Source organism: Zophobas morio, unplaced genomic scaffold (assembly GCF_036711695.1).
Source record: "Zophobas morio isolate AGI-343-1 ecotype UQ-CSIRO unplaced genomic scaffold, CSIRO_AGI_Zmor_V1 ptg000014l, whole genome shotgun sequence".
In the NCBI taxonomy this organism is placed as follows: domain Eukaryota; kingdom Metazoa; phylum Arthropoda; class Insecta; order Coleoptera; family Tenebrionidae; genus Zophobas; species Zophobas morio.
This window is the reverse complement of record NW_026972119.1, coordinates 17,615,986-17,636,254: the sequence shown is the minus strand read 5'-3', so window position 1 is coordinate 17,636,254 and position 20,269 is coordinate 17,615,986. Positions and strand designations below refer to the sequence as shown.

General features: G+C 33.8%; 1 protein-coding gene across 1 annotated transcript in view; it reads right to left on the bottom strand.

The window, feature by feature from the left end:
- LOC135128585 (uncharacterized protein) overlaps nucleotides 1-19,034 on the bottom strand; it is a 47,230-nt gene extending 28,196 nt beyond the window's left edge. The window contains exon 1 of the mRNA XM_064055480.1: nucleotides 18,687-19,034. Coding sequence (XP_063911550.1) covers nucleotides 18,687-18,857 — 171 coding nt within the window. The 5' untranslated portion in view covers nucleotides 18,858-19,034. The remainder of the gene's footprint in view (nucleotides 1-18,686) is intronic.
- Nucleotides 19,035-20,269: the final 1,235 nt, after the last annotated feature.

The window sequence follows — 20,269 nt, the reverse complement described above, 5'->3', positions numbered from 1 at the left end:
TGGTGTATATTTTAGCCGGCTGTAAGTGATTTAAGATCTAAAGAATACCTCGATGATGAAATAAACATGAAACGAAATTCATGGAAACGCTCACTTCAGGAAAATTTCCAGCGTAATTGACTAAAATTGCGTTTCTTTCAAACCAGCAGCGAAATGCCTGATTCTGATTATCGAATGTACGTCACAACTATTGTATTAATCGTGCAACAGTCAAATTTAAACAAACATCGACTTCGTTTTATATTCTGCAAGGTCGTTTAATCTTTGTGTTTGGTTGCAATTAATTTTTTAAACTGGAAACGTATAAATTTTTGATGACAGCCATGGGTTGTCCCATTCATTATTAAAAGCTGCTCATTATTGATTATTTTAAAGTCAATACTCACAACCTACAATACAAATAGATATAACATTACACAATAACTTCCAACCTGTCGATAATTTTTATTGTCACGACATCTTAATGGGACAGGTTTGAATCTGAATGAAGGAGAATTTAATTCAAATTTGTAGCAGCCGATATTTATGAGTGGAGTAAGTGGTTTATGATGATATAGTTCGAAAAACTAATCATCGCATGCACAATTCCGTCTTGGTCAATTAACCTCAGAATTGCACCGAAGTACAATGGAGGATTATTTTTAAATAAACCCCGTGCCAATATTTCGAGATTATTCAATCAGCGCAATGTCGTTTTTTCGGAAAACCAATTTCCTTAGATTGGCTGTCACATTATTATTTATGTGCTGACGTCACTTTTGATTCAATTCAAATGCAATCACTGCAATTCATCAACAAACAATGTGGCTTCGCTGACAACGTTAACACCACAAAAGCGAAATTCGCCAAAAATGTTTAGTTTTAACGCAATTTCCGATAATGTAGATAAAAATGAATGAAGCATTTTCATTGATACGTATGGATCAAATTATTATCGTCAAATTAGGAACTAACACACGACATACAATTACTTCGTTTAATTATATTATTCGTCCTGGACGTCACGTCCGCTATTTACAATCATCTCCACGTAACAATACATATTTTTTACGTCGTTAATATTTAAATACAATGCCCCACATAGGCATAACGTGATCTAGGTGACGAGAAGGGGAATTTCAAATTTCGGGCTTTATTGTAGTCCCGAGATTGTTACAAAAGGTGAATTTAATTTATTGTGGAGTTGTAAATACCAGCGGCTCTTTCCGTATCAAGATAACAATCGCAAATATTTGCCTGAAACAATCCTGTGTTTTCGAAACTTATTAAAAAGGTTTAGGAACGCAAACAGGATTAAGAAAAACACTTTCTGAGAGAGGAATTTTCCAAACCTTGGCCATCAGGATCGCAACAAGGAATACGATTTAATTACAAGACTAAGAAATTAAATTGCGTAGTCACGGTGGCTACTAATAACAAAAGAGCGGATTCTGGGTTAAATTTTGGTTGTAAATGATCAAAATTCGGTTGCCTAGAATTTATTTTTCGTAAAACTTGCCAATTATTAGAAAATTTTATAGACCGAAGCACGTCCAAAGAAATGTCCAGTGTTTACAGCACGACCTTATCGGACTAAATTTGGCCGCATCAGTTTGCTCGTTTTTTTAATATTCGGTTTATTTAGCCATCTAGAATTTTACGAGCCTATAAATCAGATCTAAATCCCCAAAATAAAGTTTTTATTTACGAAATTATGTATAATATCATAATTTTCATAAATTTAAATTCGTTAATCGCTGCGAGTTTTTTTCAAACTGCACTCCTGAACTATTGATAGCCGATTTGATTGAATTACATTCCTGATGTTTTATGGACGTTTGTTGTAAATTTTTTAGACGTTTAATGTTACGATGTCAACAGAAATGTAATGATTTAGTGAAGGACGTTAAATTCGAATGGGCTGCATTCATAAAGATTAGCACATATGTTTTTTTATCAAAATAAACATTTGTGATATTTTTCATACAACTGTCAAACAGATAGACGTGTAAAATAGGATATACAGCATTTCGTAGCGTTTGTTATAACAACAAATCTTCACCTGTTGACCACCTCAATAAGGGTAACAACGTATTTGTATGATATATACAATGGTATACAATATGATTTATGAAAAAATAAATTTACGATAATGGTTTAAAAAACAACCTTTATTTTATTGTACTTTAAAATTATTCCACTTTCCTTGGAATTTTGATAAGCGGTATCGCGGGTCTTTACTTTATATGTGATTTGAATACCAATTTGTCTAATGAAAACCGTATTATTTTAATATGGACTATATATTTTAAAAGCAAACATGTAGAAATTAAACTTTTCTCAATTTGATCGCTTTTTTACGGAAAACACCAAAATACTTCAAAAATTTTGACAAGGATTTTTTGTTATTGTTTTTGATACCTATATCAAGAAAATGAAAAAATTAAAAAAATACACTCAACTAAAAACTTTGTGTCGATAAAATTAATGAGAGACTTCTAGTGTACATTTTTTAGAATTTGAAAAGATCTCGGAATTCTTCTGATGTTTTGTTTTTGAAAAAGGGTGAAAGAATCTTTGGAGTTCCATCTGTTCTGCTTTATAAATGTGAAAAAAATCTCGTGTTTATGGAGGAATTTTGGGAGCATCTAGTGCTCTATTGTTTAAAGAATTTGGAAGAATCTTGGGGGGAATCTCGTGCTTTTATTGTGAAAAGAAATGGAAAAAATCAAGGGGACTCTGAGTGTTTTATTTTGAAAGAATTGAAAGAACTCTGGGGGCACTTGGTAATTTATTTTTGAAAAAATTGAGAGAGTTTTGGGGGCATCTGTTTTATTTTGAAGGGATTTGACTGAATTTTGGAAGCGTCTAGTGCTTATTTTTATTATATTTTTGAAAGGATTAAGAAAATATGGGGAACCCTTGGTGTTTTTTTTTTAAGAATTGAAAGAATCTTTGGAGAATTTAGTGTTTTATTTTTTACAGAATTTGGAATCTTGGAGGCCTCTAGTGTTTATTTTTGAAACAAAGTTAGAACCGTCTATGGATTTATTTTTGAAAGGATTTGAACGAATTTCAGGGGCACCCAGTGTTTTACTTTTGAAAGAATCTTGAAAGCAGCTAGTGTTCTATTTCTGAGAGCATCTTGGGAGTATCTAATATTCTATTTTTGAAAAGATCTTGTGGAATAGTCTTATTTTTTTTTTAATTTTAAAAAATCTTGGGACATCTAGTGTTTTAGTTTTGTAGGAATTAAGAGAATTTTGGGGTCATCTGTTTTATTTTTGAAGGGATTTGACAGAATTTTGGAAGCGTCAAGTGCTTTATTTTTTTTTTTAATTTAGAAAAACGTTGAGGGCATGTAGTGTTTATTTTTGAAAGAATTAAAAAAATGAGGAACTGTTGGTGTTTTATTTTTGAAAAAATTTGAAAGAATCTTTGGAGGATTTAGTGTTTTATTTTTTAAAGAATTTGGAATCTTGGAGGCATCAAGTGTTCTATTTTTGAGAGCATCTTGGGAGTATCTAATATTCTATTTTTGAAAAGATCTTGGGGGATGGTGTCTTTTTTTTAATTTGAAACAATCTTGGGGCACCTACAGTCCTTTATTTTTGAAAGAATTCAGAGACTCTTGGAGACATCTGTTTCATTTTTGAAAGAATTTGACAGAATTCTGAAAGCATCTAGTGCTTTTTTTTAAGGAATTTGGTAGAACGTTTAGGGCATCTAGTGTTTATTTTTGAAAGAATTGAAAAAATTGGGAAAATCTAATGTTTTGTTTTTGAAACAATTTTTGGAGAATGTAGTGTTTTATTTTTGAAAGAATTTTTGGAGAATGTAGTGTTTTATTTTTTAAAGAATCTGTAATCTTGGAGGCATCTAATATTTATTTTTGGAGAAAATTTTAGGACTGTCCAGCGTTTTATTTTTCAAAGAATTTGACTGAGAATCTTAGGGGTACCCAGTGTTTTACCTTTGAAAGAATCTTGGCACCACCTAATGTTCTATTTCTAAGAGCATCTTGGGAGTAGGTATCTAATATTCTATTTTTGAAAAGATCTTGGGGCATAGTGTCTTATTTTTTTTAAAGTTTGAAAAAATCTTAGGGGCATCCAGTGTTTTATTTTTGAAAGAATTGAGAGAATCTTGGGGGCATCTGTTTTATTTTTGAAGGGAATTCACAGAATTTTGGAAGCGTCTAGTGCTTTATTTTTTAAGGAATTTGATAGAACGTTGAGGCCATTTAGTGTTTATTTTTGAAAGAATTGAAAGAATCGGGAGACTCTAATGTTGTATTTTTGAAAGGATTTAAACCTATCTTAGGGGCACCCAGTGTTTTACTTTTGAAAGAATCTTGGCGGCACCAAGTGTTCTGTTTCTAAGAGCATCTTGGGAGTATCTAATATTCTATTTTGGAAAAGATCTTGAGGGATAGTGTCTTCTGTTTTGGAAAATTTGAAAGAATCTTGGGGGCATCTGGTTTATTTTTGAAGGAATTTGACAGAATTTTGGAAGCTTCTAGTGCTTTATTTTTTAAAGAATTTGGAAGAAAATTAAGGCCATCTGGGGTTTATTTATGAAAGAATTAAAAAAATATCGGGAACCCTTGGTGTTTGAAGAACTGAAAGAATCGAGAGAATCCAGTGTTTTATTTTTTAAAGAATTTGAGAGCACTTTGGAGCATTTAGTGTTTTATTTTTTAAAGAATTTGAAACCTTGGATGCATCTAGTGTTCATTTTTTTAAAAATTAAAAAAAACTTGGTATTTTATTTTTTAAGGAATTAAAAAAAATCTCGAATTGAATATGGAAAAAATCTTGGAGGCATCTAATGGTTTATTTTTTAAATAAATAGGGAAATCCTTGGAGATTCTTGGGTGTTTTTTTTTAAGAATTTGAAAAAAATCTTGGGAACCCTTGGTGTTCTTTAAGAATTGAATAAATATCAGGAATCCCCGCTTTTTTTTAAGAAATCATGGCAATGTAATGTTTTACTTTTTAGAGAATCTTTTGAACACCTAGTGTTTTATTTCTGAAAGAAATTGGAAAACCCTCGGGAAATCCTCATGTTCTTTTTTTGAAAGAATTTTGGGAGTATTTAGTGTTTTATTTTTTAGAGAATCTTGGTGGCATCTTGTGTTTTATTTTTGAAAGGATTTGAAAGAATCTTGGGATTTAGTGTTTTATTTTTTAAAGAATTTGGTATCTTGGAATCATCTAGTGTTTATTTTTTAAAGAATTAGGAAAAACCTCAGAGGGCCCTGGTGTCTTTTTTTTTGGAAGAATTAATACAACTTCGGAGAATTGAAAAATTTTGGGAGCATCTAGTGTTTTATTTCTGAAAGAAATTGGAAAGAGTTGGAGGACCTCAGGGGCATCTTTTATTTTATTTTTGAGAGGATTTGGAATAATCTTGGGGGGCATTTGGGTCTATTCTTAGAAGAATTTGAAAAAATCTCAGGGGCTATTTTTTAGAAAATCTTGGGAGCATCTGGGGGTTTTTTTTAAGAATTTGAAAATTCTGAGGGGTTCCTGGTGTTTAATTTTTTTAAGTATTTGAAAGAATCTTGGGAGCATCTAGTGTTTTAATTTTGAAAAAATTTGTGAAAATTTTAGAAACGCCTCTTTTTTGAAAAAAATTGAAAGAATGTTGGGGACATCTGGTGTTTTATATTTTTGAAAGAATTTGGGAACATTTCGGGGCCCCTGATGTTTTATTTGTAAAATAATTAAAAACTTCTCGAACCCTTGGTGTTTTGTTTTTGAAATAATGGAAAGAATCGGGAGAATCTAGTGTTTTATTTTTGAAAAAATTTGAAAGAATCTTTGGAGCATTTAGTGTTTCATTTTTTAAAAAATTTGAAATCTTGGAGGCATCTATTGTTTATGTTCTTAAAAAATTAGAAGAAACTTCATAGGGCCCTGGTATTTTATTTTTGAAGGAATTAAAAAAAATCTCGAATTGAATGGAAAAAATCTTGGGAGCATCTAGTGTTTTATTTTTGAAAGATTTAAAAAAATATCGGGAATCCCTGGTGTTCTGAAAGAATCGAAAAAATCTCAGGAATCCACGTTTTTTTTTAAGAAATCATGGCAATGTAATGTTCTATCTTTTAGAGAATCTTGGGAGCACCTAGTGTTTCATTTCTGAAAGAAATTGGAAACCCCTCGGAAAATCCTCATGTTCTTGTTTTGAAAGAATTTTGGGAGTATTTAGTGTTTATTTTTTAAAGAATTAGAAAAATCCTCGAAGGGTCTTGATGTTTTCTTTTTGAAAGAAATTGGAAAACCTTGGAGGTGTTTAGTGTTTTATTTATGAAAAAGTTGGAAGGACCTCAGTGGCATCTTTTATTTTATTTTTGAGAGGGGCATTTGGGTTTATTTTTAAAAGAATTTGAAAAAAATTCAGGGGCCCTTTTGTTTTTGATTTGTTTTTGAAAAAATTAAAAAATCTCGAGAACATTGGTGTTGAGTTTTGGAGACATCTAGTGTTTCATTTTTGAAAGAATCTCGAGAGCATCTGGTCTTCCATTTTTTAGAAAATCATCTAGTGTTTTTTTTAAGAATTCGAAAATTCTGAGGGGTTCCTGATGTTTAATTTTTTAAAGTATTTGAAAGGATCTTGGGAGCTAGTGTTTTAATTTTGAAAAAATTTGTGAAAATTTTAGAAACGCCTCTTTTTTGAAAAAATTTGAAAGAATCTTGGGGGCAGCTAGCGTTTTATATTTTTGAAAGAATTTGGGAAAATTTCGGGACCCCTGGTGTTTTATTTGTGAAATAATTAAAAAACTTCTCGAACCCTTGGCGTTTTGTTTTTGAAAGAATTGAAAGAATCGGGAGAATCTAGTGTTTTTATTTTTGAAAGAATCTTTGGAGCATTTAGTGTTTCATTTTTTAAAAAGTTAGAAAAAACTTCAGAGGGCCCTGGTATTTTATTTTTGAAGGAATTAAAAAAAAATCGAATTGAATGGAAAAAATCTTGGAAGCGTCTAGTGTTTTATTTTTTAGAGAATCTTGGGAGCATCTAGTGTTTTATTTTTGAAATAAATAGGGAAACCCTTGGGAAATCCTGGTGTTTTTTAAGAATTTGAAAAAAATCTCGGGGGTTCCTACTGTTTCATTTTTGAAAAAATTGAAAAAATCTTGGGACTCCTTGGTGTTCTGCTGAATGAATTTTAGAAAATCTCAAAAATCCCGCCCTCCCCTTTTTTTTGAAGAAATGGCAATATAATGTTCTATTTTTCAGAGAATCTTGGTGGCATCTTGTGTTTTATTTATGAAAGGATTTGAAAGAATCTTGGGAGCATTTAGTGATTTATTTTTTAAAGAATTTCGAATCTTGGACGCATAGTTTTTATTTTTAAAAAAATTGGTGTTTTCTTTTTGAATGAATTAAAAAAAAAATCGGAGAATTGAAAAATCCTGGGAGCATCAAGTGTTTTATTTCTGAAAGAAATTGGAAAACCTTGAAGGTATTTAGTGTTTTATTTAAGAAAGAGTTGGAAGGATTTCAGGGGCATCTTATATTTTATTTTTGAGAGGATTTAAATAATCTTGGGGGCCTTTAGGTTTGTTTTTAAAAGAATTTGAAAAAAATTCAGGGGCCCTTTTGTTTTTGTGCTTTATTTTTACAAAAATTTACAAAATCTCGAGAACATTGGTGTTGTTTTTTAAGAATTGTAAGAGTTTTGGAGGCACCTAGTGTTTTATTTTTGAAAGAATCAGGACAGTGTCCGGTGAACTATTTTTTAGAGAATCTTGGAAGCATCTAGTAGTTTTTTTTTTTAAGAATTCGAAAAATTCTCAGGGGTTCGTGGTGTTAAATTTTTGAAAGTATATGAAAGAATCTAGGCACCACCTAATGTTTTATTTTTGAAAAAATTGGGGAAAATTTCGAGGTCCCTGGTGTTTTCTTTATGAAAGAATTAAAAAATCTCGTGAACCCTTGATGTTTTGTTTTTGAAATAGTTTGAAACAATTTCGAGTGCGTTTAGTGTTTTTTTTCACAATTTGAAAAAATTTTCGGAAGCATTCGGTTTTAATCTTGATAGAATTAGAAAAAAAAATTGGCAATTCGTGGTGTTTTATTTTGAAGGAATCTTTTTACTTTTATTCTCGCAGTCATTAAAAAAGTATCATGACAAAAAAATTTAATTCGCTGATTTTAATTGTAAGCAAAGATATCTCGTCCAAAAATCAATTTGATCCATTCGAATCAAACTGCATTCTTGATCCTGTTAGCAAATTACGTCGAAATGAGGCCACACTGTATACCAGCCACACAGTCATCTATTTTTAACCGTACTAATTAAAACAGAAGACCGAAACCAAAACCCACCACACTGAATGAAACTCGTTAAAAACTAATTCAAACCTGTCACCCGTTTTTGCGGCATTGGTATTAAAAAGGTGCAAAAATCCCGCAATACCGCCTCCAAGCCCACACCTCTGCGTGATTATAGCCCTCATTTCACAATGTGCCCAGGAAGATAAGCGCAGAAACGCAAACATCTAAATTGGCTAATTTTTTTAATAGTCTCTTTAATTTCGTTACACTTTTATTACGATGGGTCAAGGTAGCAGTGCGTCTCCCCGCCTCAACTTTCAAGACTGCGTTTAATTTTAGGCGAACAACGTGCCAAATTCATGTTTTCTTGTTTTCGTCGGGCAAAAAATTCGCTTAATTGACTTCAAACTAGCCGAGCGAGAGATCAGTAACGACCAATAAAATATGGCCGATAATCAGAGAATACAATTAGCGGCTTTTTATTTCGTACCATAAAATGGGTAAGACCCGACTGGGTTCTGCTAGGATCAAATATCTCGCTCTCAATTACAGCAAATAACAGACCCTCTCGTATTCCCGTTGTGACATCATTTTTCGCTGTTCAATGAAATAATCCAGACTGCAGTTTCGAGACTCCTGCATCCAGGATAATTTTAGCAGGTTGTGTTAGGCCTGGTTAGCAACAGCCTGTATTATCGAACGGTAACTTTAGTACGTGAATCCGCGTAAAAATAGCCCGGTCGCCTACTTCTAATTCCGCCGGCCATGTGCTTTTTTTCTACGACAGATTTGAATTAATCTAATGATTATTCCAAATGGGAGATGGGACGACGCGATTGCGTAAGTCCGCAACCATTCGAGGAATGCAATCGCAGCGATTAATTTATCTTTGTCGTCATAAGTGACTTCATTTCAAAAATGTGCGGCAAATGGCACGAAACACGCGGAAAATGTAAAGTGGGTGGTCTGCGAAAACAAAATGCATGACGGAGATACATATACAAGATATAAACGGAAAAATTTTTATTGGGCGATTTTATGGTGATGGATACGGTTTCAAAGATGTGCGTGTTTAGGAAAATTTTGTCTAGCGAAAATATCAAGTATGTACAGATTGAATTAGCGCTAAGTACTTATTTACGATTCATTTTTCAAATAATAGTGTGTTTGTCTTAGACCTACATAATTATTTACGCAAACCAAAATCGTACGTTTGCTTCAAATGCCATTTAAAATAAAATAACACGAGAAAGCCGCATTGCTTCAACAAAGAACAGATTAGAAATTTGCAATTAGACTCGTTTAACAGTCTGATTGAAATTTTCAAATGCGAAAGTATTTTAATTAATTTGTTTTATGTGGCACAAAACGTCGGTTTTTAGTCGGAGACTTACTTGACGACGTGCCAATTTTGACAACTGGCACCGACATTGTACAAACGTCTATTAATTAACAATTTGTCGGACGACATAACCCCAATCTGTAACACACAATTGGGTTGCTTAATACGGTGTAACTAATAAAATTGTTTTCTTTGCAAAATTTTCGAGGTGTGATAATTATTGTGGCAACACAATGAACTGGTTTTAATATTCCATGAACTGAGATTTCTTGTCTAAAACGTATTGGCACCGAATTTTGACAATATATTGTATATATTAGTTTTTATATATCCTTTTGGAACAAGTTTTATTATACTTTTTTTTTTGAGAAAATCTGGATGCCTAAGGTGAGAACTCAGGACGGATTCATAAACCACAAGTATACGAGTATATTATTTTGCGAAATTTAAACAGCATTTGCAAAAAATGCAAAATGTTAAGGTGATGCCATCAATTTCTTGGTCTGCAGTTTTTTTAGTCACAAGCCAAGAAGTCACAGAAAAAAATACAAATTTCTGGTTTTTTAATAGTGTAGCTAACCAAATTTGTTCATCCATAGTATGGTGAAATTTGAAAGTAAATTCTATTAAAATTCTACTAGATTTAAAAAAAAAAAATCATAAACCCCTATAAATTAAAATAAAAATATATATGCCAGTCACAGTGTAGGAAAAAAGTGGCCCACGCGCGAATCGAACTTGCGACCTTCGGATTATTACTACGACGCTTCACCAACTAAGGCAAGAGAGCATTGGACTGCGATTCTTTACTGCTGTTAAAAAAAAACGAGGCGGCTTCAAAAACCAAAAATACAGGAGTATGTAAAATTTACACGAAATTCCTAATATATATAAAATTTGACAACAATCGGTCCGGTAGTTTCGTAGGTCCGTCTAATAAAAATCGTCAAGAAATGTCTAGAAAATATGAAAGTAGTTATTCGCCGGATTGACCCTATTAAACACTTACTTGACTTGGGAAGTAAAAAATTAAAAATTATGCAAGTAAATGTTGCAATTTATCTTAAATTTAGCACACGTTTTGAGGTTATCATTAATCTGATAACCAGTAATCAAAGTTTGTCAATCGATTTGCACCAAATTAAAATATTGAAATAAGATATAATAATATTGTCGATTTTTTACCAAAATCTGGATTCATCAAGGCGGATTCATAAACCACTAGTACAGCAGTATGTTATTTTACAAAATAAATAGGATAAATACTATCCAAAATTTTGAGTCATCGAATTGTTGCTGGAGATGAAGATCCACTTCAAACAAATTTTCTTTAAAATTCTTCAAAATAAAAACGATTTTTTATCAATAAAACTTCTCTCATTGGTGATACTATGATCAATGTATTTAATTTATTTCGTAACTTCCATAAAAAAATATTATTATTATTTTATTGAGGGATATCTCCGATTCCAATAATACAACATACAATAAATACATTGACAATACCAGTCACAGTGTAAGAAAAAAATGGGTATAACCTCAAAGCGGATTCATAAACCAGAAGTACGCCAGTATGTCATTTTATAAATTCAAGTAGCATTTATTGTGCAAAATTTTAGGTTAATACCTGTCACAGTGTAAGAAAAAAAGTGGGTAAAACTTCAATTACTAGACACTTAAATCTTAGAAACTTAAACTTAAAAAAAAATAAATAAATAAAAAATGATCATCTCAAAAGTTTGCTTAGTAAATTATTTGAAAATGGTATATTAATCTTCCGATTTTTTTTAAATCTGAACGTGTAGGCATTAAAAAAATGGTTTCCAAATAGCTTTAGGCCAATGTATTTTGTTTCAGTTGTAAGGATACTACAATATTCACTTTTTTATACTTCAAATTACCAAAAATAAAATGATTAAGCATAAAATAACATTAAAAAAAAACTACAATGTTAACTTATCAGCATCAACTACAAAGTTTGTAATTTCTTCTTAAAAATTAGGCTCAATTTACATCGCCAATGAAATTTAGACAAAAAGGGCCACTTTTTGCTAAAATCTGGATGCTTCAAGGTGGATTCATAAACCACAAGTACAGAAGTATGTTATTTTACAAAATAAATAGTATTTATCATCTAAAATTTTATTATTATTGCGGATACTATGATCAAAAATTGTTTTTAGGTTATTTAGACAGAACTTCCTTCGCCCCTGAAGTTAATACCAGTCACAATGTAAGAAAAAAGTGGGTAAAACTTCAAGGAGGCCTCATAAACCACAAGTACAGAAATTAATAAGCCTATCCATTTTTTTTTTAGGGAAAAGAGTAACCCATGAGGGGATCAAACCCGTGACCTTCGCGGTATTGGTACATACCTAACCATCTGTGGCGCTTACTGAACGTTCATCTTACATTAGTATGAAGTGATTTTATTTATTTTTTGTTGTTCAGAAAATCTGGATGCTTAGGGTAAAAACTCGAAGCGGATTCATAAACAACAAGTACATCAATACGTTATTTTTTTTAATTTAAAGTATCATTTAAATTTTTTTTTAAATCTTAGCATGTAGGCGTTAAAATAAAACCAAATCAATGTTTTAATTGACAACAAGAAATAAAATGTATTTCTAGTTCTAGAAATGCCCCAATATTCAAACTATAAAAAAGATAAAATAAAAAACCCCAAGTACCGTTTTAAAGAAATATGTTCAAAATAACTATCAAAATCCACTACAAAGTGTCTAATTTGTTCTTAAAAATTAGTTTGGTGTTATTAGATAGAATTTCCTTTACTTCTGGAATACAATAAGTCCAGGTGGCCCATGAGGAGATCGAACCCACAACTTTCGGATTAGCTTGTACTTAACCAGCTGAGCCGCTTGCTGAATGTATGAAGTGTTACACAAATTGGATTTTTTTGCGATAATCTGGATATGTAGGGAAAAAATTCAAGGCGGATTCATACACCACAAATAATAAAACTTTACATTTTTCAAATGTCATATCGTTGGCGACACTATTAAAATTTTCTAAAACAATATGCTTCCATAGGTGTGGTTTATTAATCCGCCCTGATTTTTAGCTTCGACATCTAGATATTTCAAAGTTCTATTCATTTTTTTTTTTTTAAACAACATATTTGTAGTTTTATGTAGTTTCCGCAGCCAAGTAGGTAATAGTTTGCACAAGGAATTGGCGCCAGTGTAAGACAAAAACACCAATTTATTGTTACTTTGAGTTCTGGGTGTTTTCCGTGACGTCCAAATCAACTTTTCAAGTGTCATTATTATTCAGTACACGCAAATAAAATAATGATTCATTCTTTATGTCGTACTCTGTACTCTAATATATTTATTATGTAAACTATTTCAGCTGCCTATTTTAATTAAAACTGTTGACTTATGTCAATCCACGTTTTAAAACTCCAACAAATTTCCAACAAACGATGAAGACGTTTCACCATGTAGTAGATAAACATGAATTAGTTGAACAATTTAGTAGGAAGTGCCAAGGCCATCGACAACTAAACGACTAAGCAACCAAAATTGTCGCTTAATGTAAAAATAAAAACCGAATCAGTGAATTATTCCTCGATCGGTGGTTTATCATAGGTGTAAAACCGAGCAAATCCGCGCATTTAACATTCGAAAACACAGGCCACCACTGGCCATTATCGCATTAATATGTAATGACTGTGCGCTTACAATACCTTTCAATACCTCGTTTTTATTCGAAATTCTAATTAACAACCCCGACCGAAAAAATCAAGTTAATTTATGAGCCACGCTCGATTATTATCAATCCCGAATCCTTATCAGCTGCCGTCGAAGCACTTCCTACCCAAACCGAAGCAACCGATAACTCTATTTTTCGCCGATAACAGCTAAAAGAATTTCGAGCAAAGTGCGAAAAAGTGCTGCACAACACTAATTACATCCGGACTTAAATATAGAACCGATAAAATTTAGCTGCATGAATGAAATCGAACGGGCTCTTATCAGTTACGTTTTCGTTTATTCGCCTTATCGGCCGAACGTTGCACAAGCAAGAAAGCCGAATCGATATTTTAATGCAACAGCTGTGTTTTATTGGAGCGGCGGCTTGCAAAATCAACAAGAATTGATGACACCGCGAAAACCGGCGAATCAATTGCCAAAGATCGCGGCTTGAGGAATTGTAGAGGCGAAAAGCCAACACATAAATTATAATCAGATACGGTTATGAGAGTCAATTGTGGTTCCGACTGCCTTCGAGGTGGCGAAAAATCCAACTGAAAACGCGACTTGGTTTTGCGTTCTAACTTTTAACTATGAAGGGTAATAAAATTCGTGTACAAAAATAAACCAATTAGAGGAGATTAACAGACAAGTGGTTAAGTAGTTGTTTGTCATACGACAGTTTCTTTATATTATTATTATTTTTTAATACATAGATATATACAGGATTCACCCGATTGTTGACTAATGGTGCGAAAAAATCAAAAAGCTATGAAAAAGGTGCTAAATATTTATTGGGATACTAATTAATATTCAAAATTTACTGCTTTTTTTGAATATTCATACCACGAATTTGCACCAAGGCTGACTCACGAACAATAAAAAATATTCAAATTAGACACTGTGGATCATTTATTTTTAAAATAGGCTAAATAGAATTAATTTCAGGTTCAATCAGTGAGAGTGTTTTTTCTGGGTTTAAAAAAATAACACCGATGAAAACAAGCCTATAAATTTGGTAATATTTATCTACACTCTATTTCAAAAATAAATGCGCGGAATTACTCGCAAACATGCTCTGAATAACAAGGTCATGTGCACTTTTCTAATTTATCCGATAGATCTGTACTTTTTTTCAAAATAAGGACCACTAGTTTTACCTTGGCTTTCTGAAACCTTAAAAACGACCAAAATTGAAACAATATCAACTCGGGAAAAATCTACCGAGTCACAATTTTGTCGAGGTTAGTTAATTGATTTAAACGAATTAGACTGGAGATGGTGGAGAAAATCGGATCGTGGATCCTTGACATGAAATTGAAACGCAATGCGTTATATTATAGAATGGAGAAACGTTCTGTTTCTAAAGCACGTGATGGGTTAATTAGGTGAAAGAAAGCTCTTACGTAAGGTTCGGCCAAATTTTTTTCAAGCAAGATCGACAAGGATTGATGAGGAAAATCCGATGGACTGACAAGGATGGCGGAATAATAGCATCGGCTAACGGTCACGTTATAAATTATAATCAGATACAATTGTGCGTCTATTTTTGTATTGTGGATTTTGCATTGTCGATTTTCTTGTATATAGAATGATGGGAATTTGAGTTTGAATAGAGCCGTTGCACTAGTGCGACAAAAAATAGTGAAGCGTCATACACAGGTCACGGCTATTGAGTGCACTAGCTTGAAATTGACTCGAATTTTATTTCCATTAATTTTTTATTTTTGTTTCATTTTTAGATTGTTCGATATAGAATTTTTTCGATCTCAAAATTTTTCAAATAACCCAGTTTCCAAATTTCTTGATTTTTCAATTTCTCGATCACGAACAAAAAAAAAATTATGGGGCGTCAAAACTCATAAAACAAATTTTCAAAGAAGAACTTTGAATAAAATCTTCGAAGTAAAGCTTAGTTGCTACGACGAATACAAAATTCGTACGAAAATAAAGCAATTAAAAGAGATTATGAGATAAGTAATCGTTGAACACCGTATCTATTGTTTACTCATCATCTACGAAACGGTAAAAAAAGTCGATAAAGAATTGTTATTCCACTTCTGGGTTTTTCAATTATCATCTCCAGAAATCACATGTCCGAGATCAAAATACTAACAAACTTGACAAAATCACTTCGCTCTCAAAACTTCGTTATTTCAAAATTTTCGTCCTACGTTGCTATGAAGGATAACAACCCAAAAATAAAACAATTAAACAGATTAACAGATAACTACTTAACGGTTCGAACAATATCTTAGTGGTAATTCGCGACTTCACTGACTTTATTACTCCAAACTGATAAAACCCTCTGATTATTTTAACACCCGTAAAAACCCCAATCTCCGCTTCTTTCTCCATCTTTTTCTGTATTTTAGAACATTCCTCAGATAACGTCAATTCAACACCTCGCCAAAAACAGCCTTCGTTCCCTCACCGAATTGATTTGTCTGTCGTGGAACGAAACAATTACTCCGGATTATATTTTTGTTCAGAAACAACCCCCAACGTACGCTTGCTTTCTTCACCAAAAACACCCCTAAGCCTGATTGAAAAGGCGAACAAACACAGCATTATTTACTAAGCAATGATTACTTGTAAAAATGCGCTTCATTTGCATCGGTAGCGAATTCCTGCTGAACTCTAGTTCCTGCAACCGTAAACGAAAATTTGGACTTGTAATCTACGTGATCGCGGGACCCGAAGTGACAACAATACCACTAGAATGAACGAACGAATGATTGATGGCGCCGCGACGTCGATGAAAATTTTCAGGAAGTTGGGAAAGCGTAGTGCGAATTAAACGATGAAAATCGCGTCCTGAGTAAGTTTTCGTTGAATATTCATCAGGACGTAATCAAATTTGAATTTTTTTGAGCGCGAATCGGATATACAGGGCACGGGTTTCAACGTGCTTCATGTCTAAACGCAAACGGGTTTGTGGATATTCATCTATAAATATATTAATACAAACAAGGTGACGCTCTATGAGTAAAAATACCGTTGTTGTTTGTAAAACTGTGGGTGTAGTCTCCATTGATCTAACGTAATAATAATAATAATCACCTATCACCTATGTTATGCGTTTTCTTGGGCGCCATTGTGTGAATCAATTGACCAAAAACCATGACTTGTCGGAAATAATAAATGTAGGTCAACTCATAAATGCAATCAGTCGCTATTGAGTTGATCTGCATCGAAAAACATCTGTCCTCATTTTTTAGCTAGATCTTCCAAATACCGACTAATAAAAATTTGTTTGTCGATGTGTTATCTGCAGCAATGTCCACGAGAACAGAAGATAAAAATGATTCATCATTGGAATTATCTGCGCATATTTGACACCAGCAGCTCGACAAAAAATTCGAGTCGGGACGATGCGCATATTTGTTTATGTTGTGTTCTGCGTTCTTGGCCAAAAATAAAGCAATCATAAGAGATTATAAGATAAGTGAAAGATTTAAATCGTACATCACCTGTTTGCTATCACTACGAATCGCATGGGTATGTCTTTCAAGAATTGATATATCAAAATATCTTGACCGCCTATCAATAGAATCTACTCTTTTGACACCGATTGTATCAATGTAATGAAATGGCAAAAACTCGAGCGTTTTCAACTAGCGAAACGCATCTTATGAAAATAAACGAGGTGTAATTAAACATGGCATGATTTTTTTATTGTGTTCTATAAGTATTGATAAAAACGAAAATAACCGCGAAAAATATGGACTAATGATAAAAAATAGTACGAGTATGGTTATTTGTGTAATATCACCTTTGGTGCGTTACTATCATAAAATTATGGGTTTTAAACCCGTAGACAACTGTAGACCATTTAAATATGGTGATATGGTTGGCAACCAATTTCGTATATACGCAGAGATCCCTGCGAAAAATGAAATTAATCATACTAGGTACTAGGTTAGGTTAGAAGATCGGTCAAAAATTGTTACCAGTAATTTCACACTTTGTATTTTACAATTGAATAAGTAATAATTGAGTTGTAACTTTGATAATCCGTATCAACATTTTTGATTACGTTATCAAATTATCCTTAGCAGTTGACATAAAATAATGACAAGTAGTAAATAAATGGTGCTCAACTGTGTCTAAAAACACTGAACTTTTCCACTTGTTATTTTTAATTTTTCAAACTTCAGATAACTCCAAGCACTTCATAGCTATCCACTCAAAAATGAACCAATTCACTCGAGTGTCCCCTATTGTTGTCCAAAAATCAAACAAATACTCAAAAACAGCAACTAACTTATTTTTGACCATTTCCGACCTGATTTTATTAGGAAACCGCATCCTGTTTACGTATTATTTTTGGTTTAGCGTAAATAAACTCCTGGTAACAATAAACAAACTGGAAATTCGAAGACGATTCAAATTTATTTTCACTTTGTTGGTTCTGGACTGCAACGACTGCGTGCTAATAATCAATCATCGCTCAGTTCCTGAGGTGCATGCTTGGAATGCATGAAATATTGTTAACTGAAAGCGTGTGACAATTCCGGCTGGTGATATTTTCACTCTTCAGTTCCTGGTATCGATAGAAAAATGCCAAAGTAGATGGAAGTCGGGTGGTCAAAAATTTTGATTTGGAAGATTAAGGTTCAAGACCGTTTTTGAGTAAATTTGTTGATTATTTTGATCCAAGTCCTGCTGGTCAAAAATTTGAATTTACGAAATTAGAAGTCATCTTGGTGTGTATGCTTTAGTTATGAATAAATTACAAGATTGTGGAAGACAAAGGGGTGTGAAGGGGTTTTGCCACCATTTCCCATTTTCAAAGGCACAGACAGTCCTTTGTTTCAAACAAATTTGCCACTTGTTGATTATTTTAAGGTGCGTGTAAATGCTTGTCGTGGGGAATTTCCAAGCAAAGCAAAATTAGATGATAAATATGGGCTATAAAAAGTGTGTTGAAGTTTTTCTTTCCGTATTTTCACATCTTTGTTTAAGATAAATTGGTTGAAAAAATGGGTCCCCAAAACGCGACTTGAGTGGTTTTGGAATTTTTTGGACTTACATGGATGTTGTGTCGAAATTTTGGCCCACCAAGTGTTCGTCACGTATAAAATTAATGATGAAAGTGCAAGTGGAACGCAAAGGTTGTAACGGACAATTCCTGCAACGTCCCAGAAAACCCTAACCCGTCTGGAACAATTCAAGCCCGAGATGATTGATCGCCCCGCGAAAATTTCCCCGATAGCAGGATTTCGTGTCGTTTCCGATCCTTGACACAATGACACGAAATTCGACTCGTCCGCACCGCAGCGTTCGCGTCCCGCTCACGTGAAAGCCTCCGCACGTGAAGACGGCCTCCTGGTGCAAAGCGCAAAAAGTCCCGTACGAACCTGTGGGAGCCGCAGCTCGTCGGCGTCGCCCTCCAGGTCGGAGACCTGGACGCCATCTCCGTCGAAGTCGGTGTGGTCCGACGGTCCGCTGTAGTCCGAGACGACGCTGCTTCCGCAGCTGTTGCCGGAGTCTTCCATGTTCACGTCGACATCCTTGAATTCTGTGCCCATGCTCACAATAACTGAACTGGTCACCGGCGGTCGGCACTGCAGGAATGTAGGTTGCGGACGGCACTGCACAATTTCACGCTTGATGAGAATGCAAGATTGTAGCTGATGACTTCACCGTGGCCTACCACACGTTTCGCTACCACACGCCGCACTGGGAAGAGCACCGAAGAACGGACAACTCGCGATACGACCGAACCTGGGCGGCTGCGCACTCGCGCCGGTACCGCGTACTCGAGAATATTCGCGAGCTGCGCTGGAAAGGCGCGCTTTTTTCGCTTTTCCAGGGACGGCGGCGGCGATGGCGGCGCGATGCCCTTTTGCGAGTTTTCGGACGCGATTGACTTGTTGCTCGTGCACGGGACGGACAAAAACGACGCGAGAGGGTCAAGAGAACGGGGTTTTTGTTGGCGCGTTCCTGCAGCGCAGCAGGAACGGGCTGGGTTGGGTGGCAGGTAGGCGCAAGGGAGGGCGAAAGAAGCGGATTGTTACGGCATGGAGTCGGTGAATGGCCAAATTTGGTTCCTTGGTGTGCGTTCTAATCTGCGGAACAGCTGTTTCCATTTTTCGTAACGTAAATTAAAACATATACAGTGGCGCTAAAAAGTATGGAAAATTCAATTTTCTGCAGTGTTTTCAAATTTCAGTTTAGTTCCAGCAGGAAAGCGATTGGTGCGTTAATGTTTAAGTACTTCGTGTAGCATTGATTGGGTAATGTGTTCATTACGTGTCTGCCTCTCATTAAAAAACAAAGAAATGTTTATTTATGTATTTTCCAAGAGAATCAAAGCACGTTAAATATTTGTATCATGTGTACTACACGATATACTTACTCCGAGTACAGCATTATGTGTTACGTCGTTTTAAGTCATTTTAATACTTTATTATAATAATTTTTCATTTGTTTTTATTTACAACAGTCGACTATTTTTTTAATGACACCCTAATGACGTTTCGTGGCCTTTACAGTACAAAAAAATAAGTCTTCCGTGTCCGTTTCTCTGGCGTTTGCGGAGCGATTGTTTTATGTCTGTGTTATACTATACTATACTCCTCCTGTACTTGTAGTTTATGAATCCGCCTTGAGTTAATAACGTAAAGTACCCGGAGGTCGCCCGTTCGATTTCCTCATGAGTCCTTTTTTTTGTTTTACAGTGTGACTGGCATTATCTATATTTTTTAAGGTATAGAGAGTATTATAGACGAACTAAAATTTTCCAAAATCAAAAATAATACTCTGAATATAAAATGTAAGTTGGAAAGAAAATGAAAATTCCGGAAAACTTTAGTGCCACATATCCACACCCTATGGAATATGATATTAGTTGGCGTACATAACATAAAAAGAGTATGTTATTTATAACACAAGTGTCTTATTTTTTAAATAATTTGAAAGAATGTTGTGCTTTGATTTT